The following is a 26957-nucleotide window of genomic DNA, read 5'->3' as shown; positions in this document are numbered from 1 at the left end:
GATTTCTTTTACATCTTTTTATTTTCAATCGATCACAGAAGAGTTCATTTACAAATTTACATTAAAAATTTCAATGGATCTCATCAACAGTTTTTATAAACAAGTGCTCTACATCCATATCACACCCTCATCCTCTCCACGCATGTGCGCGCACACACATACATGCAAACATGCGCATCCTAATTGAGTCATCTCTGCACGCACGCTCACACGCACACACACACACACACACACACACACAAACACACACACGCCTGCATCCACACTCACACACCCATGCCACTCTCACTAATACACAAGAAGGGGAAATAATAATAATAAAAAAGGACAACAGCAATTAAAAAAAAAGGGTAAAGGAGAAAAAAAATAATAATGTAAAAAAAAAACAAAAAAACATTACCAATACTTAGATAACCAGTACGTTGACAAATCACAGTAACAAGCTAGTTCTAATTTATCTTACATTACCGACACATCATAAACAAAGTTAAGCCATCCAGCCCCCCACGCGCGCCCACTCCAACAGCGAGAAGCCTCGGTCGCTGCGTGTCCAGCTCCTACCTGGGCTCCTCCCTGCGGAGTGAGGGTTGGCAACCGCACGCCGGCAGCTAGTTACCCATTCAGGCACAAAAAAAAAAAAACTTCACCCCATTATAATCACACTGGAGTGTGTGGAATAGATATTTCTCATATGACCTGCTTTTCCAGGTGGGAAAGTAGTGGATTCCAAAGGTCATGAAATAGGTCACCCTTATTGTGACTTTCAAGTGTTATCTTTTCTAGGGGAAGAAACTGAGAGATCTGTTCTATAAACATATTGAATGTTGGTGCAAGTTCGTTTTTCCACCAGAGAAGAATACATTTCTTTGCAAAGTGTGTGATGGAAATCAACAATCTGCATTTAATTTGGTCCAAATGGCGGTTGCTTTTGTCATTGAGTAAATAGACGCATGGGGACATCTCAAATTCTAGTTCCAAAACAGCTTTTGTGAATGAATGAATCATTTTCCAGAAATTGTTCAATTTGTCACAGTGCCAGAACATGTGCAAAAATGTACCTTCTTTAATTTTGCATCTTGGGTGAGTTTTCTTTAGAGATTTTATACATTTTCATAGGAGTAAGGTAGAGTTTATGAATTAATTTGAAATTTGTTTCTTTAATCTTGTTGCTAGTAAATGGAAAGAAAATTCTATCACATATATTTTGCCAATTATTATCTTAAAATTTCATGGATAAGTCAGTTTCCCAGGTCTTTAGAAGTGCTGGGAAAACTGTTTGGCATTTCTGATTTAAAATGTCGTACAGTTTGCTAATTTGGCCTCTAATAGTAGATGGTGTTATTAGGTTCTCTTCCAGTTCAGTCAGTTCGAAATGTAACTTGTTTTCTTTAATAAGCGATTTTATAGTGCTCTGGATTTGCATGTATTTGAGGAAATCTGTGTTAGGCAAATGAAATTCTGAACTTAGTTCTTGAAATGTTTTGAATTTCCAGTTTTTATGAAACATGTCTTTAAGCTGATTTATCCCCAAGTGTTTCCATCTATCAGTTAAATGCAAGTATTTTCTTAAATCAGGATTTTGATGGATAGGTGAGTATACAGAAATAAATTTAGCAGTGCCAAACTTTCTTAAACAGTCTCGCCAAACAGATAATGTGTTTACAACAGTAAAATATTGCCCCATGTTTTTCATCTTTTTAAAATGTTTGATAAATATGAGAGAGTGTAAAGGTATTGGGTCAACATATCCTGATTCTATTTGTACCCAATGAGAATCTGGTCTTCCCAATGACCATGATAGTATGTTTCTCAGTTGGGCTGACCAGTAATAGTGTTGGAAATTGGGGAGACCTAGACCACCCATGGGTTCAGGTTTCATCAGGGTCAGTAGTTTAATTCTTGGTTTCTTATTGGACCATATACATTTTGAAATGGGACTGTTCAGTTTTTTAAAGAATGTTATAGACAAGTAGCAAGGTACATTTTGAAAGAGAAAATTCAGTCTCGGAAGGATATTCATCCTGATGACATTTATCCTCCCTAAAAGAGATAAAGGTAGTGTGGCCCATCTACATAGATTGCTGTTTATGTCATTAGTAAGGGGAATGTAATTATTTTTAAATAAATCAATTAGTTGTGGTGTGAAGTGTACTCCTAGATATTTGAAACCTTCTGGTGACCATTTAAAAGGGTATAATTTCTGCATTTCTTCTGTTGGGTTCATATGTAAGAGACATGCGTTGGATTTATTGTAATTTATCTTATATCCAGAGAATTTTCCAAATTGTTTAATTGTGCTATATAAGTGTGGTAAGGAATTTTCTGGTTGCTCAATATATAAGACTATATCATCAGCATATAAAGATAATTTATGATCGTCTTTGCCAATGTGTACTCCTTTTATGTTGATATTATCTCGTACAGATGTTGCTAATGTCTCAATCACTATTGCAAACAATGAGCTTGACAGTGGACACCCTTGTCTCGTACCCCTCATCAAGTTGAACGGAACAGATGTCAAACCATTAGTTATAACTGCTGCTTTTGGAGCTTGGTAGATTGCCTTAAACCATTCAATAAAGTCATCTCCCATATTTAACTTATGTAATACACTAAAGAGGAAGTTCCACTCAACTCTTTCGAAGGCCTTCTCTGCATCCAAAGATGTACATACATACAATTTGGTATTGTAACGATTTGATAGCGACACACACAGCTGCCCAATCAAAAGGTCTACCCGCTGAGAACGAGAGCAGGGACACAGCCACAGAACACAATGCACACAGGGCAGGTCAAGAAAACACACACGCTACACCAACAGGGGAGGTCCAGCCCCCCACACCAAAAGGAACACACAAGGCTCTTCACAGTCATGAGTCCGACAATTGAAGGCGTTCTGAAAAAAGACATTACCACCCCAGGTGTGACTCCGTCTTTAAACCTTGATTTTATTTCACCTTTCAAATCCTTCCAGTTCATTTGCACTCTTGTTGCAAGCTTCTTTAAAGACCTGTCTTCAAGTCCAAAGGATTTGAAAGCGATGTCGAGAAATCCTGTGACTATCCCGTAGTCACATGCCATTGTTAGACCTGGAACAGGAACTGCAGATGCAACACCTGAGGCCAAAGCTGTGAGCCAGACCATTCCCTGAAAAATCTTCATCTTCCTCTCTAACACCTTAAGGGAATAGACTGGCAGAGCCTGGATGAGGGCATGTTTCTTATTGTCTGGGAGTTCTCTCTCCAATGTGTCAATCAACCTATTGAAATCATAACTGTAAATTAAAGGAGGATATCAGAAAAACCTGTGGGTTTCCAACACCTTTCAAGTTCACCTTACACTCCTCTCTGATCTTAGACAGCAACTCCTCTTTGTTGAAATGTTTCTTTTTGCTTTCAGCATTGACGTCATTGTCAATCTTCGAGCAAATGAAATAAAACAGTTTTTTCTTCTTCCTGATCGCTTTGGCTAGCTTTGTCATTTTCTTTGAATCTCTCAGAACTGAGGATGATGAAGAAGTCATAACGTTTAAACTTTACGTCTTTTAGATATGTCCTCGCTCTAAAATTCAGAGTGCCAACACCTGGCAGATCCCAAATGGTGACATTCGGCATTGTGGGATGTGTGAATGGTTTGGGCGTCTTTGTGGTCTCTGTTGCTCCTGTTTCAGCTGCTCCCTCATCATCGTTACTCAGACCTAGTATGGCGTTCACAAAGGTGGACTTTCCTGCTCCTGAATTTCCAGTTACAGCTATGTTGAGTGTCACATGTTCTAGACTTTCAATTTTTTCTTTGATCTTGTGTAAATTTCTTAAACATACCCTTTACTTCTTCAGGATGTTCAATACCAAGGTGTTTGTCAATGTCACTGTCACTGTCACACTCTGCAACCTCAAACATCATGTGACATGATCACACTGAAAACATAGAAAACTACAATTAGATATGTCAGAGCTGAAATACCATGTGGAAGTAATAATAAATAATACATAATAATAATATTATGATTATTAATATGATTATTATTATTATTATTATTATTATTATTATTATTATTATTATTATTATTATGTATGCTATTTATTGAAAGTATGAAGAACTACAGTGTTGCCTTGCCTTGCTTTTTCAGCTGTCAAAACAGCAAGCCAGAAGAGGTTGTCAGAAAGAGAGAGCTTTCACTGATAAAAAGAGATATGGAAAATCATTAGAACCAAGAATTAGAATTCTCAGCCTCAGTTCTAAATGGCAGCAAGCATAGAGACACTGGGTTTTATTCAGTGGATAAATTGGCCACACACATGTACTTAATAGTACCACCCTCTTCACCATTCACTGTTAGGCTTAGTATCAAGTTAATTCAGCTACCAGCCCCCTCTCCACAGACAAATACACATCACCTTGCTGACATCCATCCCAGATCATATCAAATTAGGAGGACAGATTCCATCATGAAAAATACAGCAGGTCTTGATGATGCTGACACTTCCCTAAAAGCCTACAAGTCCATTTCATTAAATAGACCTTTAGCTTCAGCTTGTTAAAAGGGTTTGCTGCATAATACCAACAATGTTATGCTAGAACCATACTGTAAATGTTACATACATTTAGTAATAGAGTTAATGGCATACTGCATGATTTTAAAGTGTCTTGTCTTGTTAGTCGCACAAAATTTACAAACAATGGAATCAAAAGGCAAAGTGCACATAAGAGTTGTGCATTTGTTTGTATGGACCTGTGTAATGGAAGTCTTCTGAAAAACATTTGTTTTTTATACTCTAGCTGAAATCAGTGGTGCAACACTGAAATGTAGGCGACCTACATTTTCAAGATGCCTGCTTTGACCTCTGGACAAATATGTCCTGCTGTGACCTCTGGTCAAATATGTCCTGCAGTTAGCTGTCTGTTCTGAAAACAATTTGTTGATGCTGGGTAACAAACCAAGTAGATATGAGTTAAATACAATCTGCACTGCTAGTATTCCCAACAGATGGGAAATGTTCTTTTTAATGAGAGAAAATCCATTTTCAATTTCTCAACAAGATATTGCTCTTTTCATATCATTAACATAATCAATACGATTTGTGTCCCTTCATGCTAATGGCAGGGCTTTGAACCGGTTCAAGGAACGAAAACGAAAACCGGGAACTTTTTGTATTTTACAGGGAACAGGAACGAAACCGGAAACGTTATTATTTTTTATGTTCTGGAACAGGAACACTTATTTAAAAATAATGGCAGAGCCCATTTACGGAGAGCCGGATCACTCCCTATTAACTCCATTGTACCTGCAATCTGCTGCAGTTCCGCTAGGGGCGATCACGAATAAGTGCAAAAACAATGGGGGTCTATGGTAACCTGACCCTAGCCAGATGAATTTCGCTCTGCCTAGCTCCACTCATCCATCTGGAACCGATCCATTGAAATGTTGCTTCAGAAGGCTGGACCTAATCAAAAAATGCTTGCATATGATTGAATAAGCCACTTGTCCGTCATCTATTGACGTGCTACTTCAACCACTCTCATCGAAGCCAACCCGTGACGCTGATAACAGTCTCACAGTCGCTTCTACGCTATGTCACATCTATGAAACTCCCGCCCTGCGTCCTGATTCGCTAAACCATAAAATTGGTTGGAGAAATCACTCTCAATGGAAGAGGTTCCAGATGGATGTGAGTGAAGCTAGGCGGAGCTAAGCGGAACGACATTCATCTGGCTAGGGCCAGGTTAGGTCTATGGAGCTAGACGGCTAAATGTGTCTCTTTCACCTGGTTGTCGTTGACAAATCGAAGATTGGATTGTGGTTTCTGCAAGATCAATATGGATTATAGGTCAAAAGTTGAATGAACGAGTACTTACGTCCTTTCGATTTCTTACAGGTTGGGTCGTTGTTGCCCACAACTCACTAGCTTGCTGCTAATGAATGACGTCATTGACGCATTTGAAAGGCTTTTTAGAACAAATAAGTGACTCAAAAAATATAATACTCAGCGGTGTATATTTTCTCTGCCCCCTCTTTCGCATGCAACATTCCAATTTCTGGCCAAAAAATTATATCCCGAGAAAAGTGGATTTGAGGGGTACAGCTCCATAGACCTCCATTCATTCTGCACTTATTCGTGAGCGCCCTCATGTGGAACCAGAACAGGAACTGCAACCAGTTCAGAAACCGGAAGTTTCCCGAGAGTGGCGGTTCTCCCCTTATTAGACATTCTCTGATAATGGTAACCGGTTAATACCGGTTTTATTTCGTTCCTCAAAGTTTTCGTTGCCTAATTAACTAAAAAAAAAAAGTAATTATTTTCCTGCGCACGTTACCATGACGGCTGAGGTTCACTTCCTGTGTGACATCACATCAGACATTCGCTGACTGAATGGAGAGAGAGCGGTGGATTACAAAGTCTCCACTCCACATCTTAAATAAGAGGTAAATTACGATCCATCGTTAATTAAAACGCTCATTCTAAACACAATAACAATAGCTATATTTGTCGACTCCACGTTAATGATGGACTAGCGAACATTTGGCTAAATGGCGCCAAGACCTCTGTTTGCCTAATGCACAGATGGCTTGTTACGGTATGAGTAGGCCTACTGGATGGCCTTTTCCCCCCGACAGTTGGAATTTGTTGTTGCCCGAGTGCAGGGGCGCCTGCAGGAATTAATGCTATGGTACGCACACCCATCACCCCCCCCAAAAAAAAAAAAAAAAACGTTCACGCGTGGACAGTATTTTTCCTTTAGGTTCGTGCATACATAGCATAACAACATCCACATGCAATAATGCAACAACAACGTCTACAATTACCTATTCATTTGGGCAACTTTATACATCCCTATACAGGCTAAAGCTACCTTTAGTTGTGTTATAGCTACTGTAACGTCTGGCTTTAAACAGCTGTAATGCAGTCGTTCTGACAAGCACACCAATTGCTTAGCCAACCTTGTTCTTGCCCATCTTGAATAGCTGCTCTAGCTTTGCTGCCTCCATCCTTTCTGTTTTCGTTGTTTAAACTTGTGATATCCATGATGAGTAGGCTATTGAGTTAGTGAATTAGCTCAACATTGTGTGCTGATAACCATATAGAAAGCCGAGTAAAAGAAAAACAAGTAGCCTATGCGTGCCTGCGTGCGTATTCTCTCCTGCTCAAACATGTGTGCGCGTTAATTTTGATAAGTGTTCACTAACTTTACTTAATAGAAAATTGTAAATAGCCTGATGGCATGCAACTAATGGGATACTGTGCATAGTTGGAAAGGTATGGTAGGCCAATATGGTGTGAATATACACACACACAAGGTAAATTTTCTCTCGTTGTTGAGTGATGGTACGCACAGTGCGTACGGACATACACCTGCAGGCGCGCCTGCCCGAGTGGCATAACCAAGTGTCTTAATAATGTCGTTACGTTTGTGTGGAAATTTTCTCTTTTAACAATAAACTACACATTTGAAATAATTTGTAGGCCTATTTAATTATTATTATTATTATTATTAACAATATAATTATTATTATTTAATAATGGTTGTAATATTATTACATTTGGTTTAAGCTGGATGAGAAAGATGTGACATAATTCTATAGCATTAAAAAGCTGACAGGAACGAAATTAACCGTTCCGGGAACAGTATTTTTTTGTTCTAACCGGTTCGGGAACGTCAATTTATTGGTGGAACTCATAACCGAAAACGTTATAATTCCGTTTCTGTTCGGAACGAACCGATTGGAAAAAAAAATCGGTTCAAAGCCCTGATCATGGGGTGATATGAGACAGCAACACTCGAAGTGCGTTCCTAATGTCACGTTTAAAGCAACACCAAAGAGTTTTTTTGTACCTTAATATTAATGTTTCCAACATTTTTTCAGTGGTTCATCAACTCATAACAGGGTGAACGGCACTTCTGCATTCACTTTGCAGCCATCAACCGCACTATGTAAGTTTGACAGATATATAGGGTAGCCGATCTGTAGTTCTGTAGTTCTTGTAGAAACTACAAATTTGACTTGTATTGTCGCAATACACCATACTTTCATTAAATCATGCAACATGCTCTACCGTGTCTGTGGACATCGTTATTTGCAAAGCTGGTGCTAGATAAACAAATAGAGTGCGTGCAACAGAGGAAAAGTGCTTTAGTGTGGCTTTAAATGCACACCTAACAGATATCATCATTCAATAGGTAGTCCGATTTTCTGTATGATAGCCTGTTATAATAATATGTTTATATTACGTAAAAGCCTAATTGCTAAATTGTAGGCTACCATTTCTTCCGTGAGGCCTGGTTGCAGTTGTCCTGCAACATTTTATTATTTTTCTGCGCGGTCCAGTAGCACTGGAAAGTATACGTTGAGCTCCCCCACACATTGAGCCGAGCCCCAATCTGCACGCTGCAGCCAGGGGCTTCTGCGAAGGTAGCACACAGTCGAAAGTGGGGGTTCTTTGGGGGGCCCTGTCAGTGCCTAGACTTAGAATCATCCTAACTCCCCCCTCCCCCTAGCGGCGCCCCCTGTTCTCAAAACACATATTTTACTAACTTTGATATTATTAGTAATGGGAAGTTAAACTTAACTTTTTTAACATATTGTCACTACATAATGACATCATGATGGCATGATGTAGCCCAGTGTTTTTCAACCTTTTTTGTGCCACGGCACACTTTTGACACTTAAAATGTCCCACGGCACACTAACATCCTGTGGGAAGAAAAAATAAACATACCATAGCCTAAAACTTAATACACAGATATGGCCTTATTATGGCTTCTATGCAAGACCTGCTCAATAAAACAAGCGCCCTCTGTTTCATTTGTAGGTGACTATATCTAATTTATTTGTTGTAATGAACTGGATATGTGATGATTCTGTGAATACTGGATATGGGGCCCCCATTGTACAATGCCTGCATACCACAAATAGTGCAATCATACAATCAATGAGACTGAGAGCATGTGGTTATAAATTCTTCAATGCAACAGTTGCTTTTCTGGACCAGTGAGTGACATTTGGGTAATTTTCTGCGGCACACCTGATGATCTCTCACGGCACACTAGTGTGCCCCGGCACAGTGGTTGAAAAACAATGATGTAGCTTATATCAGTGAGAGAAAGTGATGGAAGACCCAAATGCAACCAACCATAAATAAATGTCATAGTGGAAATCACTCAACATAGCACAAGTGAATTATGATAGACATTACATTCAACATTACATTAGACTTCAAACTTACTTGCCTTTTTAGAGTTTATTAGAAGTCACTTTTGGCTTATCATAGGCCTACAAGACTACTCAACTACAACTCTCAATGTAGTGCATTGTGCATTGCTATAATTCAATTTCAATTTAATTGTGCTTATAGAGCACCAAAACATTACACTTCTATCATGGCACTCTAGACAAACAGAGAAAAAGAAGAAAAGAAAAGAAAAGAAAAGAAAAGAAAAGAAGGCCCATGGGTAACAGGGGAAAACCTCCCTAGAATTGGAGATACATATAGGAAGAAACCTCGAGCAGACCCACGACTCAAGGGCCTGACCCATCTGCCCAGGGTCAATACAGGACAGTAAGGTCTGTATACATGACAAATGTATATGATAGTCAGTTGTACAGAATAGGACATGGTGTTTAAAGCCACCTGAGGTGAAAGTTACAAGAGGTAGGATGATTACATATCCGGTATGATAATGCATTAATCCTAATTTAGTGTCAGAAGGTTCAAATAGTCCAGCGTTCGAATTGTCCAGGGAAAAAAGGAGTTGTCAAAGGGCATGTGGTGGGTCGGCAGTACGGTCCAGGAATCCGGGCAGAGTTGTAATAGGCAGGTGATGGGTTGCTAGGCTGTATGGGCCAGGAATCCAGGTAGGGTCCCATCCCTATGACTGCCCTATCATCGCCTACAGTGGCGTGCACAGACATTTTGGGGGGCAGGTGCTCAGAAGGGGGGGGGGGGGGGGGGGCACTTTTTAGCGCACGTGGAACACCTAATTATAAAAAGAATTACACACACATGTTGAATGAAATTTGACTTGTGCTGCAATTATTAAATCAATATACAATCTAGACAATAAAGACACCAAAATGTGTTAATTTATGTTGCCTAACAAAACCTATACAACAGAAAACGTTCGTCTTAACACATAGATTTGCAATTGCAAACTCTACCGAAATTATTTGTAGCCTATGTGGTCGTCCTCACGTTATCTGTCATTGACCTGGGCTACAGCGTAAAACTTTATCAGGTGACCAGTCGGCTAAAAATGCTTAGTTGTTTGATGCTGTATGAGCATTTTACTGCACAACAAAATGATTACACGTTGGGCTTAGAGGGCAAACGGTACGATTTTACTTGATCTGTAAGACAATAAAGAGACCAAACAGTACGAGAAGGAGTTATAGTGGGCTACTGACTGTTGTCATTACATGAATGCAGATGGGCATTTTTCACAGGTAATGGGGAACTTCCCGTTTCTTCTGTCACAAATGAATGTGTTAATACATGTTGCCTAACAGAACATATACAACAGAAAACGTTCTTCTTAACACATAAATTTGCAAAATCTACCGAAATTATTTGTATGTGGCCATCACGTTATCTGTCATTGATTTGGGCTACAGCGTAAAACTTTATCTAGCTTTATCTAACTAGTTTATCAGGTGACCAGTTGGCAAAAATGCTTGTTTGGTGCTGAATGAGAGATTTTACTGCACAACAAAATTATTACATGTTGGTCTTAGAGGGCAAACTGTAAGATTTTGCTTGATCTGTATGTTACCTGGCTGATGGGGCACGGGAGAGCAGCCTGTCAGCGAACATGCCTGCGAGGCCTGGTATTAGTGCAGGGCGATATGTAGCAAAAAAAGGTGTTTGGAACATTTCATATAGATTTTTGCAAATTATGTTTTTTCACTTCTTCAGACCCTATAGTTTGCAAAACTACCTGTTTCCAATTTTTTCCCGGACTGCACAGGTCCAAAATCCAAGATGGCGGATATATCACCAAAAATTGCAAATAATCGCCTTTTTAAATGGATATATGTTAGGTATTATCATTATATACATACATTTTCTAATAAAATTGAATGACTTAGGTAATAAATATGACCATGGGTGACATGAGATGTCATGATTATCAACCAGTGATGGGTGTAACCACCATTATGCTATTTATTGGCATACCCGGAAAAACACATTGACTGATTTAAAAGTTTCCTTCACATAACCTAATAATCATTTGAATTAAAGTAATGTTCTGCACTCACCCCAATAGATTAGATTAGAGTAGATTAGATTCAACTTTATTGTCATTGCAGAGTACAAGTATGAAGACAACGAAATGTGGTTTGCGTCTAACCAGAAGTGCAAAAAAGGAGAAAAGTGCAATGTGATATACAAAGTATAGACAGGTGGTGCATAGACAGGTCAAGAAATTTAGTGCAGTGTAGACAGTAGTATACAGTTGATTTATATAAAGTAGAGAGGTTTAGAGTAATATAAATATGTGCAGTGTATTAGCAGTTACCTTATAAGAGCAGAATAAATATGGCTATGTAATGTGAACAATGTATGAACAACATACATGGGGGGGGGGGTTTGCCTCCTTGTTGTCCCTGTCAAGGTTGCCATGGTCGTGGCCCCTTCAACAGGGACAGGCAAGGAGGCATTGGACAGGGGTGGGTGGGGGGGGGGGCTTAGTTGGTTGGTTGTCACTGGGATGGAGAGCTAGACTTCAGCTGCAGGAAAGAAGCTTCCTCTGAACCTGCTGTGCGCCTTATGCAAGCATCGCTTGCCCTGATGGTGCAGGGGTAGAAGTTCACCAGGATCTGAGGAGGCCGGTGGACCTTCTTTAGCCTCCTCAGATAGAAGAGATGCTGGTAAGCCTTCTTGATCAGGGTAGAGGTGTTAGGGGTCCAAGAGAGGTCCAAGAGATGTGGACACCCAGAAATCTGAAGCTGGTGATACACTCCACTTCAGTAGACTTCCTGAAGTCCACAATGAGCTCTTTGGTCTTCAATAATTCTGTTAACAGGACTTGCAGGAAATTGTGGGAACATATGAATTTGTTGATTATATGCAAGCCTAATGCTGCCCACTACAGCTAAGTCTGCCTTCATCCATGAATTGTGACTGGTTTCAGAAACAGCATCCTCTGAACAATCTACAGAGAGTAGCTCAGTGCAATTAACAAACATATTGGATAGCATCTTAATAGATGGCATGGCTGTTGTGCAGGAGATGGTTGTCAGGAAAAGTGACATAAACTGTTGGCAAGATCTGGCAGAATGCTTCTTTGAAAATGTTGAAAGTAAGGCACGAGGATACAATGACATATACTTATTATTTAACAACTATACCATCACAAACTCCATGAAAGACAGGACGAGACAGGTCCATACAATGGGAAAAGCACATGATAAGGGATACAAAATACAAGACTCTACACCAATCAAAGACTTTAAAGCTTTCCTGGGATCGAAGGAACAAAGGTGGCAGTAGCAGTAAGTCATTTTGGCAAAACCCCATATATCTACATGTCACACAGATGTCTTGGTGCTTGCCCTTCGCAGGGTACCAGACATCAACAAAGACAGTCTCATTATCATGGGCACTGGAGAACGTCGACAAAAGATACAGCCTAGAAATCTTGACGCACCCTAGCGGCAGTAAATGTAATTTGCAGTCAGGGTAGTATAGCAACTCTCCGTTGGCTTGTGAGGTGGAAAAAACAAACTTCGCTCAGGGCAATCACATCGTGTATAGAGTCGGTGGACCTATCGGGTATCCTATTGTATCCTATCCTATCAGGAAATTGAAAGTCAACCGTTTGTCCCGCCATTTACCGTTTATCCCGTGGGAAAGGAAAGGTTTCTGTTTCAAGTCATGATGGTGTCATTAACACACTTTGTAGGCTTGTAGTAGGTCCTCATCCATCTCCAGACGTGTTAGCTGGATATGAGAAATTTGTGTGTCAGCTCCTCAAAACATGGTTTTCAAACAGCTAAAGCCCTTCGGTGGAACATGTTTAAAACTCTAAAACCCAACCAGGGAGTGGAAAAACTCGGGAACTAGGGAAATCCCATCCCTATGATTGCCCTACTATCGCCTATTGCTGTCCCCATGCTCGGATTCCTGCCCGCGCAGCCTAGCGACCCACTATTTGCCCGATGACAACTCCTAATTCCTATGGACAATTCATCCCCTACACTGGACTATTTCAACTTAACACTAAATAGGATTCATGCATTATCATACTGGTTATGTAACCATCTAACCACTTTGTAACATATACCTCAGGTGGCTCTAAATACCATGTTCTATTCTCTGTATATAGACCTTACTGTCCTGTAACTGACCCCAGGCAGATGGGTCAAGCCCTTGAGTCGTGGATTTGCTTGAGGTTTCATCCTATATGTTTCTCCCATTCTTGGGAGTTTTTCCTCGCCCCTGTTACTCATGGGCTCTGTCTGAATGTTCACTCTGTAAAGCGCCATGAGACATGTGTAATGTTTTGACGCTCTATAACTGAAATTAAATTGAAATTGAAATTCTGAGAGCACACAGGCAAGCAAATGTTTGGGCTCAAGATACAGTGCCTGCTCCAAAGATTCTTGACTCACTATCACTGGGATGGAGACAAATTGTTGATGGGCAATGGGCTCCTGTTCTGTCAAAACTTCCACCAGCACCAGAGGCTGTTGTGGAAATTGTGAAGTGTTGTTGTCTTGCCAGCCAATGCAGTATAAGGTGTTCTTGCAAGAGTAACAACTTACCATTCACACAACTTTGCAGGTGTGAAGGCTCTGAGGAGATGTACACCAATATTAAAAAGACAGTGACAGTGGTGAGGATAAATACTTGAGTGACAATGACAATGTTTTGTTGAACTCTTCAATAATGAAACAAGATGCAGATTTTTTTCTCTTTTTTTCCATTTTTTCTCCAAATTTTTTGGCAAATGATGCAATACATCTTTTGAAAATAGTCTGTATCTCACTTGTCTACCTTATTAGGTGTATATTTATCAAAAAGTTGACCACTTTAAGCCTTTATATTATTTTTCCGCATATATTGTCCGCCATCTTGAATTTTGGCACTGAAAATGAAGAAAAAAATTGGAAACAGGTTGTTTTGTATTCAATGGGGTCCTAGCAAGTAAAAAAACACCAGTTGCAAAAATCTATATGAATCGTTCCTAAAACTAGATGTACCGCAGAGCGGTACAAAATATGACCGCCGCCCAGTCCAGCACATTTTTTCCACAAAAAGAAATCACGCTGAAAGGCCTGTATGATTTTAACTGTCTCACTAAATTGCATTATCCACACTCAATTCTCACTGGTATCTGCTAGACAACAAGTCCCAAAACATGATTAGTTCATAGATTTCACATGTAAAATTCATTTTATACAACCCCACCTCCATCTTGCCTGTTTATAATTCTGAGAAATTCTTGATTGTTTGTGTTATGTTTATGTTATGTGTGTGGGTGTGTGCAGTGTTGGGAAAGTTCACTTTCTATGTGAACTAGTTCAAGGTTCAGTTCACAAATTTTAAAATGAACTAGTTCAGTTCATAGTTCATAATTCAAAATTTTGAACTAAGTTCACACTTTCCAAAAATGAACTAGTTCATAGTTTTTTTTTTCATATGTTGCTGCGAGCTATTATTTTTCAAAATTATTGCCACAGCCCATAAAGAATGCAGCTCATTTGGGTTGAGGATCTGTCTTGACAGTGTTTTGATTTTGTATTGGCTTGCACATACCTTGAAAGGCTAGCCAGCTTAAGTTCAATGTGCTGTTTCAGGTTTGCTGTGGATGTGACTGAAGTGCGAAGTTTGCACAGAAATGTACGATTTTTCCCATCCTCACCGACCTTGTCATAAAACTTGTTTAAATGATCGTACGACGCCTCCTTGCTGCTTTGTCGTCTACATCAGCCTTTCTCAAACTTCTTTGACCTGAAGCCCAGTCAAGGCATACGTTGGGGTCATAGGGCCCACCTACATGAACCCACCCCCTCCTCCCACCCCCCATCAAATTATCATAATGATATCACAATTATTATTATTTATACTATATTGTTATACATGCACTTCAAAACAGTCAATGTTTAAAGTGCTTGTTCACAAAAGTTTGTGAAAACATGCACATCAGAGTAAATGTAAAATATAATTACCTACAATAGTTTCATTGTTTTTGCATTGTTGCATGATGCTTGCATGATAAATACTTCTCAAAACAACAGCAATTATATGAGTGCCACTGCCGTTGTTTTGGGATGTTTCCCTCATGCAAGCATTATACACTGATAGAATATTTATATGCTATTTAATTACATTTCATTTGAATGCCTGAATGTAAGGATTCAGGAAACACAATACCAGCTTTTGTGAATGGTAAATGGCGGATCAGATCATGCGTAAATCACTGATCTGGAGATCTTTAACTATCTTTAACTAAGACTAATTAATAGCTTTTGGGTGACTTTGGCAAATACTTAATGCTAGACAGTGTTTTATATAGTCTGTGCTTTATTTTTTATGGAAGTTGCGTAAATCCACGTCGTTCTATTAAATGTCGTTTTATAATTAAATAGCCTTCCAATAGGTTGAAGCTTAGCTTTGCTACCAACGTGCACACGCATGCATTGAATAAACTCTCATACCACGACTTAATTCTATGCCTCTATGTTTGATGACACCAAAGTAACAAGTATTTCCTACTAATTGCAGAAACGTTTGTTTTCTTTTTCTGTCCGCGGTTCCTTGATCAATTGCGCAGCAAATTATCAGACGATGCCCCGGGAATAATTTCACTTGCAGACCAGCATTGTCCACGTTGCGGACCGCGGCCCATAGTTTGAGAAATGGTGACCTGCATGCTGCCATATTAAGTTCTTTTTACGGTGTGTTTTAACCGGGTTTTCGCGTGGAAGGCCGTTCACAGACACCAGAATGAACGAGTTCACAGTAACGTTCATCAGGCAGTAATACAGTACGTTCAGTTCACGTTCGCTCAAAATATGAACGAGTTCATGAACTTTCGTTCAATGAACGCGTTCAGGCACAACATTGGGTGTGTGTGTGTGTGAGTGTGTGTGTGTGTGCGTGTGTGCGTGCTTGTGTGTGTGCCTGCGTATGTGCCTGTGCATGGAAGCGTACATATGTCTACTGTGTGAGTATATGTCATACGTATGATTACTGTGAATGTGTGTGTGTGCGTGTGTATCTGTTTGTGCACATGTGTGCACATGAAATGGGTTAACATGACCCCTGGAGGCAAATATACGGAAAAAAAATGGTCATCCTAGGCCCTACAGTTCTCAAGATATTCACAGAGAACTGTGTCTGGCCTACCCTCCTTTCGGGGGGTCCAGTCCAGTGGGGGGGCTACAGATCAAAACGAAAAATGACGGTTCCATGCTATCCATGTGGGGGTACATGCCCACCAAGTTTTGTGTACCCCGGTCTTTCAGTGTCCCGGGAATCCTTGTTGGTGTACGTCACTAAATGTACACATAAATTATTTTATTGTAAGGCCCCCCATGAACGAAAGTACACAAAACTTGGCATGCATTCGGAGGGTGTCATAATGATCCTACACTTTCAATTTCGTGCAGTTTTGACCATGTCAGCCAGAGATATTGTGATGAAAACACCTACATTTTTGCTTTTTAATTTTTAACTAGGTGGCGCTATACATGAAATAAGTGGTAATGGGATGGGTTGACATGGCCCCTTGAGATCAACATACAAAAAAAAGGTGGACCTCCTAGGCCCTACGGTTCTCGAGATATTCACAGAAAACTGTCTCCGGCCACCTACAGGCCAGTTGGTGTATAGTAACATAAATTAATTTATTGTGTGGCCCCCCATGAACGGAATTCCACGAAACTTGGCGTGCATTCAGAGGGTGTCATAATGATCCTACACTTCCAATTTCGTGCAGTTTTGACTATGTTAGGTCACAGATACCTGCGATTACAACACCTCATTTTTACTTTTTTGTGTTTAACTAGGTGGCGCTATACATGAAATGAGTGGTTATGGAATGGGTTGACCAGATCAACTTACAAAAAAAAAATGGTCCTCCTAAACCTTACGGTTCTCGAGATATTCACAGAAAACTGTGTCTGCCCTACCCTCCTTTCGGGGGGTGCAGTCCAGCGGGGGGGCTACAGATCAAAACGAAAAACGATGGTTCCATGCTATCCATATGGGGTTACATGCCCACCAAGTTTCGTCTACCCCGGTCTTTCAGTGTCCCGGGACTCATTGACAGAAATTTGGGCATGCGAAAAAGAAAAAAAAAAAAAAAAAAAAAAAATCTGACTAAACCTATACGACCGCCGCTTCGCTGCGCGGCGGTCATAATAACACAATTCCCCATACTATATCTGAAGACGCTTACTGAACTGCTATGGTGCTGCGCATCTGGCGTGCCCTGCGCGCGATTGCGCGAGTTCACGTGACAAAGGAAGAGAGATAGGCTGGTCGGGTGTGCGCAAGGAGGTGGCTCATTTCGGGGCATTGTTTCAGTCGTTTTTAATGGCTCAGGTTTTTCAAAACTGACCTCAGTAAAATCTTAATAATATTAATAATTAAAAAAAAAAAAAGTTTCAAAAGGGCATTTTCATTGATAAAGGGCAAACTTCCTAGTGCTTTAGCACCACCTAGTGTCTATGTATGCACGCCTATGGTCCTTGAGATGCACTTGATTGGAGTCTACCTGTGCCTAAATAAATTCACGGGACATTATTAGGAGAGGCACACATCTATTTATATAAAGTCTCACAGTTGATGGTGTACGTCAGAGTTAGGTAGTTAAGGTAATTAAGGTACCTTTTAACAAAACAAATACATAAAGGCACTAAGACAGATGTAATTTGATTGAATTTATTCAATTGACAAGATATTTTCCATCAGAGCTGAACTCAGATTGAGATACAGAGGTCTGATTTAGTAGCTGGCCATGGTCTGGGTGAGCCAGTCATTGAAGATGCAGACCTGTAAAAAGAAAGGTGATCACAAGATGGACTCATCAGATAAATGAAGTTCATTTGATATGTGGGAATGACCAAAGATAATTGATCATTGATAAAACAGAGCAGAGGAGAAGAATGGAAATCCTGAGTCTGTGATATCTATGATATGGTTTTGTGACAGTAGGCTTGTGTCAGTAGTGCTTGAGTGGTGCCACGAAATACAAGACATTAAATAACATTACAATTTAATAAGAAATCCCTACTCACATGCTATTCTATAAGCATTACTGCATACACAAAATATGTTCTAACATTAGCAATCTGTAAATGACAGTAGTTATTTTGTAAATTATGTGCACTGAATCTCACCTTGGCGTAGACACCAGGGTTTCCGGGCTCAGCGCAGCCGTAGCCCCAGGACACGACACCCTGCAGCTTACCGTTGCACACCACGGGGCCACCAGAGTCACCCTGAGATGGACACACACACACACAGAGAGAGCGAGGATGGTTACTCTTTTATACACACTATTCAAAACACGTGCAATGTCTGCTAAGTGTCAAAGAGCCTGACAAAAAGCAGCTCTGTTACTGAAGGTGTGAAACAGGTATGTACGAAAATAAATATACATTTGCAATGCGTTTGAAATGGTGAGAATGTGAATGAATGTGTCTTACCTGGCAAGAGTCCTTGCCTCCCTCCAGGTATCCAGCGCAGAACATGGCGTTGGTGATCTGGCCGGGGTAGGAGTTCTTGCAGTCGCGGTCAGAGATGATGGGGAGGTCCAGGCACTGGAGCCTGTCACCGCTCACTGCATGAAGTAATGAAGGGGGTGCATGTTGGGAAGACATTGGAATCAAGAAGTCAGGAATAATAAACACAAACACTGAGTAGGCTGAAGCTGGTTAGTGTCAGTGGCTTAAGAGGTGCAATAGGAGAATGCTTGTATTGAAGGGGATCAAATGCAAGTAGTCATAGCAAAAATAAGTTAATGGAAGTGTACTGTTGGTCTTATTTTGAACTAAGTACATATAGCTTACTTTTTGTGTACTGATCAGAAATACACTAAATTCATTTCTTTTTGGCTTAAACTGATAAGTATACATAAAGGTGTAAGTATATCTAGCCTATACTTGGTACTTATACTTAATCATAGACATATACACTAGATGTCGCCTTGACTACTGCTGTTCATTGGAACGAATGCGTCAATCGAGACGCCATCTTGCTTCAGTGATCCACTCCTCTATAATGCATTAGCGTCAATCTGGGCAAAGATCTAGCGAAAATAAAATCACCATAAATCGTCAAAATCTCATGCAATTATCTAGTTTTTTGGGTTGTTCCAACTGACAGGCATGCATTTATGGTTGAGTCTAGAGAAAACTAAGCTTAAGACGATAATAAAGATACATTTTACCCGTCTAGCCCCATAGACTCCCATTCATTCTGCACTAGCTAGCGGCGGCCCCTAGAGGAACAATGAGTAAACTGCAACCAGGTTCGATACAATGAAAGTAAACAGGCTCTTCTAGACAGGCTCTGGTTGAGGCCACATACCCCTCGTCTCGTTTACTCATGTAAGTTGTAATCTCACCAGAAGTTGCTTTAGATCTGTAGAACATTTACCTCTGCTACTACATAGGCTACGCCAGTCGTTACTTTTATAATCATGGGTCAGTGCCATGGGCAAACGAGATGTAGCTGAATTCATAAATGACAAAGCCATGAGAAAGGTGATTTTCTTACGTTTCAACAACAAAGAAGCCGATCTGCCATCATTGTGAGAAGTTCCCAAATTTGTCGCTAATCGCTAAAAAGGTTTTCTATCGCTGGGGATGGCCAAACGTCGCTAAATAGGTAACGCTGACAATACAGGAGAACTAGTTTAGCGCTTCAGATCCCTGTACAAAGATGGCGGCGGTGTTGACGCATGCTGAGAAGCAGAAGGCGACATCTAGTGTATATATATCTATGATACTTAATATACTTTTACTGATGGAAAAGCTGCATGACAAATTCTCATTTTATTTCATTCACTTTGTCATGAACTAAAAAATGTGTTAGAAGTATATAACTAGTATCTTCACTAGTACTATTACAAACTGAGAAGTATTAAAATACACAAACAAAGAAGTAATAAAATAGTACATTTAAGTATACCACAAGCACATTTATACGAATAAACTTACAACATAAAGTACACTTGGGAATTATCCTTCAACTGCAATAAGAACTTTAAGTATACCTTTTTTGGTAAGGGTGATTATTTGTCATTCGACACAATTGATGATGACTAGGCCTAGATGAGGAAGGCTTCATGGTGGCATACTAACCGGAGCTCATGGTGTTGCCCCAGCCGGACACGGTGCACATGGTGCCAGCGGCAGCACAGCTGGTGGGCAGAGCCACGGGCTGCACATACTGGTTCAGGGTGGCGGGCGTGCTCAGCTTGATCAGCATGATGTCGTTGTCGATGTTGTAAGAGCTGTAGTTGGGGTGACGGATGACGCGGGAGGAGCTGATGAACTGCTCAGTGCCCTCACGGTAAGTGATGTCATGCTCGCCCATGCGAACCTCCACACGGCTGAGAGAGAGAGACAGAGAGTGTGACAGAAAGAATCAGTTCACTAATTCATGTACGAAGATCAGTTGAATTAAAGACGGTCATATTCAAATTATATATATATATATATATATATATATATATATATATATATAAAATTTGAATATATATATATATATATATATATATATATATATATATATATATATATATATATATTCAGTACTCATCCAGAGTACAAAAAGTAATCTCACGATTTGTAGCAGTGAGCAGCAGACACAACCCAGTTCTTGTTGACCAGGGAACCACCGCAGAAGTGGTAGCCGGAGTTCAGAGACACCTGCCAGGGCTGGGAGTTGGCCTTGCACTCATAGCCTCCAACAATCTTATCCTCCTCTGCAACTGCACACAAGAAATCATGTACCATAGTCAAACACTACATGGTATATAGGAAGCCTCACAGGTATACAGTAGGTGAGACCAATAATCATGGTAGCAACTGCACACAAGGCCAAAATAACATGTTGCAGAGAAACAACAGTGTTTCAGAAATAACAGATTGAATATCTAGTGGCATCTTGTGTAGTTGAGCTAACAGCACAGCAGGCAAGAGCAGTGGTTTAGCAGTTGTACTCACAAACAGCTCCGAGGAGCACAAGGAAGACCAGAGACCTCATTATTGCTGATTTATCCTGTAGATGTAAATTTGACCTAAACCCACTGGTATTTATACAGGCCGGACAAGGCTTAGGTCTGCACCCCAGACCATAACTGACCAATAAGATCCCAGCCCTGAAGAGCTGGCAAATGTTACAAGTTATCAATGTAGTGATGGTTGTTGAGATATCTGTCCTATTAATTATTCACTGGACTCAAGGTCACAAAGAAGAATATAAGAAGTTAAAATGGAAAAGGATGTTACCCTTTGTGAGAATGTCCAAACACCAAGTGAAATGCACAAATATAATAAAATATAAATTAAAATCTGAGGCCTGAGATTGTGTTAAAGGAGAAATCTGGTGATTTTTCACAAAGATCTCCGTTTCTCGAGGTCACTGAGTACTGTCGGTTGCAGCAACTCCGTTTCTCGAGGTCACTGAGTACTGTCGGCTGCAGCAACTCTAAAACTGCTAGCTAAAACTGATTGTTTTCTCTTTTTTTCATAGCGACAGTCCTCCGGGACCTCGAGAAACGGAGATCTAAAAAATCTCTGGAAGTTTGATCGGTATGTTTGCGCAATAAAATATATTTTAACAATATTCAGTATGTTATTTGTGTGTTTCATTAAATGGTCAATATGAAAAACGAACTAATAAGCATATTTAATATATGAATGTTTTACAATGTTGCATGCATGTTTTTATTTGCAAGTTGCAAGTGTCTATATCTCATACTGCGTGCAGTGACCTCAAATACTTGAGGTGAAGGTTTTTCCTTCCAAAACATTCCCAGCAGTTGGTGTTTTCTCACCACACTTCTATTTTTAGGCGCTTTTTTGGCAGTATTCAAAATAGTTTCGGGAAAATTATATGGGAACTCTTGAACACTGCCAATATTTTAGGTTTTACAAAAGCATGGTTTATCAAAAGTGGTAAATGTTATACATCTATATTTGCAGATATATTTGTAAGCCAAATGAGTCTCTGCACGATCTTCACCTTTTTATCGATCATGGCCATTGAGCAAACAGGAAGGGACTGGATCAGTGCCAGCCTCTTGTGATTTGGGAGCTCCTTCTCCAGGGTGTCGATCGAGAGTTAGAAATCATAATTGCCAAGGTCACAGGAGGACACCAGGAACTTTGGGGATCCACCTTTTTTCAGATTTGTTTGTACAGTCGTCTGTAATTTTGTCGAAAACCTCCTCTTTGTTGAACATCCTTTTCTTCATCTCCGAGCGGATGTTGTTATTGATCTTCGACCGCACAAAATAGAACAGCTTCTTCTTGCTCCTGATCTCTTTGATGATGTCCATCTTAAATCACTCGGAGCTGATGATGATTAAGAAGTAGAGGTGTAAAAGGCTGGCTTCAGAAAGTAAAAGTCCTACCATGTATTGATTCTACCTGGGCACTTGACATGGGTGCTTTCACTAATTTAACTCATCTACCTGGCTGAGGAGTTGGCCCATTAAGAATCAGATGGCTTAGTGAATGGTTGGAGTAAATATGTGGCAGGACTTTTACTTTCTGAAGTCGGACTTTTACACATTTGAATGTGACATCCTTGAGATACTGCTTCGACTTAAACTTCGGGTGTTGATTTGGTGATACTGTTATGCTTGATGATGAGGAAGATTGTGATAAAGATGATGATTTCTGGTTGAACTTGGTTTTGTCGGTTCACAGAGTGACACACCCATGGCTTACCTATGTGATTTTATTTATTCAATGTCAATTCAGCTTCATGGGGGGGGGGGGGGGGTCCCTTTGAAGGAAGGGAGATATCCCTTTGAATTTGAAAAAAAAAAAAAATACAACAAATACCTTTATTATTAAGTGTATTACTGCACTTATTTTATGACAATAGTAGGGTTGCTATCAGTAATATCAGTACTTACTTGGTACTTTATTTGATCTATATGTGAGATAATGTCCATATGAACTTATATAATTGGTAATGGCATGCCGATGGCACTAGTGTGCTGCAGAAAAAGGAAAGAGATCTGGGACAGAGTTGCCTAAAATGCTGAGACATCAACATGGCTACACTCACATACTGTATGGCCCTCTATCACAAATTCAAATAAACAAAGTAGAATAAGAACATTTGTTTTTATTAAATCAATAATGACATTACATAGATTTATTTTATCCTGGATATCTCTTTACTGTAGACATACACTTTCATTTAATGATCTTCAAGAACCTATCATTAATCTTACATTAATGCTGAATACTAAAAAGACTAATTGTATTCTAGAAAGTATTTGTAGAGCTAGGGACATTAAAGATAATAGTTTGTAAATAACCACTGTATTCTCTGAGTCTGAGTCTCTGAATATAAATACCTAGGCATCTGGCTGGACCAGTAACTTGCATTTAATCTCCATTGTATAACCTTGTAAAGAAACTGCAACAAAAATTGGTTTCTTTACAGAAAACCAACCTCCCTATGTGTAGTAATAAAATAAAATTGTTGAAACAGTTTTTATTTCAGTGTTAGACTGTGGTGATGTGATCTACAGAAATGTTGCTGCCTCTTCACTCAAGGCCATGAACACACTCCATCACTCACTCAGGATCTGGATCTTGTTGGATGTATTATGGATGAAGGACTAGTGCAGTGGCCTGACAGGAGTGGCTAGAATAATTAGTACAACAACACCATCTAGAGGTCATAATTAGTCACTTACACGGTATAATGTATGTAAGTTTATAGGCTAGATTCTTCTGCAAAAGCTAGGCATTTTTGAAGCTAGGCATTAGCGAAGCTACCGGATCCCTTTTGTTCTAAGTCTTCCTCATTATTATTTTACGGCTACATCATGTTTCTACAACATGGGCAAACCCCATTCTGGGCCCAGACCATCTTTCAAAATCAGCCTTATTTAAGGACTTGTTCACTTATCAACACAGACCATATTTGATGGTTTAGGTACCTTTCTTCAACAAAACAAATATCACATAAAAGCACATCAGACTGAATATGTTTTCATTGATTTTATTCAGTTTACAAGATCTTTTCCATCAGAGCTATACTCAGATTGTGATTCAGAGGTCCGATTTAGTAGCTGGCCATGGTCTGGGTGAGCCAGTCGTTGAAGATGCAGACCTGTAGAAAGAAGGGCTGGTTAGCAATAGTGATCACAAGATGGACTCATCCGCTAAATTAAGTTCATTTGATATGAGGGAGTGACCAAAGATAATTGATCATCGATAAAACGGAGCAGAGGAGAGTAGAATGGGAATCCTGAGTCTGATATCAGCTATGATATGGTCAGTAGGCTTGTGTCAGTAGGAGTGGTGTCACAAAATATAAGACATTACATAACATTGGAGTGGAATGTAGAAATGTGTATTACGGTTGATATCGCAAAATATAGACGCATACAATTAAATTGAAAGAAATCCTACTCACATGCTATTCCATAAGCAGTACTGCATATATAAAATATGTACTACAGTAGCAGTCTGTAAATGACAGTTGTTATTTTGTAAATGATGTACACTGAATCTCACCTTGGCGTAGACACCAGGGTTTCCGGGCTCAGCGCAGCCGTAGCCCCAGGACACGACACCCTGCAGCTTACCGTTGCACACCACGGGGCCACCAGAGTCACCCTGAGATGGACACACACACACAGAGAGAGAGCGAGGATGGTTACTCTTTTATACACACTATTCAAAACACGTGCAATGTCTGCTAAGTGTCAAAGAGCCTGACAAAAAGCAGCTCTGTTACTGAAGGTGTGAAACAGGTATGTACGAAAATAAATATACATTTGCAATGCGCTTGAAATGGTGAGAATGTGAATGAATGTGTCCTACCTGGCAAGAGTCCTTGCCTCCCTCCAGGTATCCAGCACAGAACATGGCGTCGGTGATCATGCCGGGGTAGGAGTTGTTGCAGTCACGGTCAGAGATGATGGGGAGGTCCAGGCACTGGAGCCTGTCACCGCTCACTGCATGAAGTAATGAAGGGGGTGCATGTTGGGAAGACATTGGAATCAGGAAGTCAGGAATAATAAACACAGATGATGACTAGGCTGAAGCTGGTTCCTGTCAGTGACTTAAGAGGTGAAATAGGAGAGTGCTTGTATTGAAGGGGATCGAGGCAAGTGACTATTTGTCACTTTTGACACAATTGATGATGACTAGGCCTAGATGAGAAAGGCTTCATGGTGGCATACTAACCGGAGCTCATGGTGTTGCCCCAGCCGGACACGGTGCACATGGTGCCAGCGGCAGCACAGCTGGTGGGCAGAGCCACGGGCTGCACATACTGGTTCAGGGTGGCGGGCGTGCTCAGCTTGATCAGCATGATGTCGTTGTCGATGTTGTAAGAGCTGTAGTTGGGGTGGCGGATGACGCGGGAGGAGCTGATGAACTGCTCAGTGCCCTCACGGTAAGTGATGTCATGCTCGCCCATGCGAACCTCCACACGGCTGGAGAAGGTGAGAGAGAGTGACAGATCTAAATCATCAATTGATGTGAATACATTGAACCCCCTAAACCATATTATTTATTGAAACAGGCATAACTTTTCCAGGACATATATATATGGGGAAAATTAAAAGACGGTCATATTCAAATTTGTGGTGGTCTCTGAATTTTGAATATTATTGCAACTCATTTTAATGTCACTCAGCAATTGTAGGATGACAATAGAAAAATGTGCAGTGGTCTCTTATTTTTTTCCAGAGCTGTATGCTGTATATATATTCAGGACTCATCCAGAGTACAAAAAGTAATCTCACGATTTGTAGCAGTGAGCAGCAGACACAACCCAGTTCTCGTTGACCAGGGAACCACCGCAGAAGTGGTAGCCGGAGTTCAGAGACACCTGCCAGGGCTGGGAGTTGGCCTTGCACTCATAGCCTCCAACAATCTTATCCTCCTCTGCAACTGCACACAAGAAATCATGTACCATAGTCAAACACTACATGGTATATAGGAAGCCTCACAGGTATACAGTAGGTGAGACCAATAATTGTGGTAGCAACTGCACACAAGGCCAAAACAACATGTTGCAGAGATACAACAGTGTTTCAGAAATAACAGATTGAATATCTAGTGGCATCTTGTGGAGTTGAGCTAACAGCACAGCAGGCAAGAGCAGTGGTTTAGCAGTTGTACTCACAAACAGCTCCGAGGAGCACAAGGAAGACCAGAGACCTCATTATTGCTGATTGATCTTGTCGATGTAAGTCTGACCTAAACCCAGTATTTATACAGGCCGGACAAGGCTCCGGTCTGCACCCCAGACCATGACTGACCAATTACATCCCAGCCCTGAAGAGCTGGCAATGTTACATGTTACAAGTTATCAATGTAGTGATGGTTGTTGAGATATCTGTCCTATTAATTATTCACTAGACTCAAGGTCACAAAGAAGAAGATAAGAGGTTAAAATGGAAATGGAAACGCATATGTTTCCATACCCTTTGTGAGAATGTCCAAACACCGAGTGAAATGCACAGGTATAATGAAATATTAATTAAAATGTGAGGCCTGAAATGGTCTTAAGATTTATCAAAATATGTTCACTGCTCAAGAATATATATTTTAGCTATATCCAGTATGTTATTATTGTGTAGTGCTGTGTTGCCAATTCTTTTTTTTTTTTTTGCTAGACATATTGTTTTGTTTAATCCTGATAATTCAATTATATATTATCTGAGTTGAAAAACAGCAATCCAGGGCTTTTTTTTCTCAGAAACATTATGCAGCAGCTACAGATCAAATTATTTCC

General features: G+C 40.2%; 2 protein-coding genes and 1 pseudogene across 2 annotated transcripts; all 3 read right to left on the bottom strand.

Moving 5' to 3' along the window:
* Positions 1-2733: 2733 nt before the first annotated feature.
* Positions 2734-4412, bottom strand: LOC143118586 (interferon-gamma-inducible GTPase 10-like; annotated as a pseudogene).
* Positions 4413-17874: 13462 nt separating this feature from the next.
* On the bottom strand, positions 17875-21245 carry LOC143118803 (trypsin-1-like). Its single transcript, XM_076279916.1, has 6 exons — positions 21182-21245; positions 20799-20946; positions 20315-20565; positions 18656-18789; positions 18347-18448; positions 17875-17999 (listed from the first exon to the last, which is right to left on the bottom strand). Exons 1-6 carry the CDS (start codon positions 21219-21221, stop codon positions 17952-17954), a joined length of 723 nt encoding a protein of 240 aa, XP_076136031.1. The 5' UTR covers positions 21222-21245; the 3' UTR covers positions 17875-17951.
* A 2944-nt stretch (positions 21246-24189) lies between these two features.
* Positions 24190-26396, bottom strand: LOC143118802 (trypsin-2-like). Its single transcript, XM_076279915.1, has 6 exons — positions 26346-26396; positions 25963-26110; positions 25400-25650; positions 25034-25167; positions 24725-24826; positions 24190-24317 (listed from the first exon to the last, which is right to left on the bottom strand). The coding sequence occupies exons 1-6, from the start codon at positions 26383-26385 to the stop codon at positions 24270-24272; spliced, it is 723 nt and encodes a 240-aa protein (XP_076136030.1). The 5' UTR covers positions 26386-26396; the 3' UTR covers positions 24190-24269.
* Positions 26397-26957: the final 561 nt, after the last annotated feature.

Source organism: Alosa pseudoharengus, unplaced genomic scaffold (genome assembly GCF_046254945.1).
Source record: "Alosa pseudoharengus isolate Yale_2024_CS ecotype anadromous, Long Island Sound unplaced genomic scaffold, YU_APseudo_1.1 YU_APseudo_1.1_scf_12, whole genome shotgun sequence".
NCBI classification, from domain to species: domain Eukaryota; kingdom Metazoa; phylum Chordata; class Actinopteri; order Clupeiformes; family Clupeidae; genus Alosa; species Alosa pseudoharengus.
The sequence above is the reverse complement of the archived record's forward strand: the minus strand, read 5'-3'. Positions and strand labels throughout refer to the sequence as shown.

Excerpts from the sequence above, each read along its gene's own strand:
- LOC143118802 (XM_076279915.1), bottom strand. The coding sequence starts at position 26,385 with ATGAGGTCTCTGGTCTTCCTTGTGCTCCTCGGAGCTGTTT. Across the intron at positions 26,111-26,345 it reads TGTGCTCCTCGGAGCTGTTT|TTGCAGAGGAGGATAAGATT; the intron begins GTGAGTACAACT and ends TCTTGTGTGCAG. Across the intron at positions 25,168-25,399 it reads GGGCAACACCATGAGCTCCG|TGAGCGGTGACAGGCTCCAG; the intron begins GTTAGTATGCCA and ends TACTTCATGCAG.
- LOC143118803 (XM_076279916.1), bottom strand. The coding sequence starts at position 21,221 with ATGAGGTCTCTGGTCTTCCTTGTGCTCCTCGGAGCTGTTT. Across the intron at positions 20,947-21,181 it reads TGTGCTCCTCGGAGCTGTTT|TTGCAGAGGAGGATAAGATT; the intron begins GTGAGTACAACT and ends TCTTGTGTGCAG. Across the intron at positions 18,790-20,314 it reads GGGCAACACCATGAGCTCCG|TGAGCGGTGACAGGCTCCAG; the intron begins GTTAGTATGCCA and ends TACTTCATGCAG.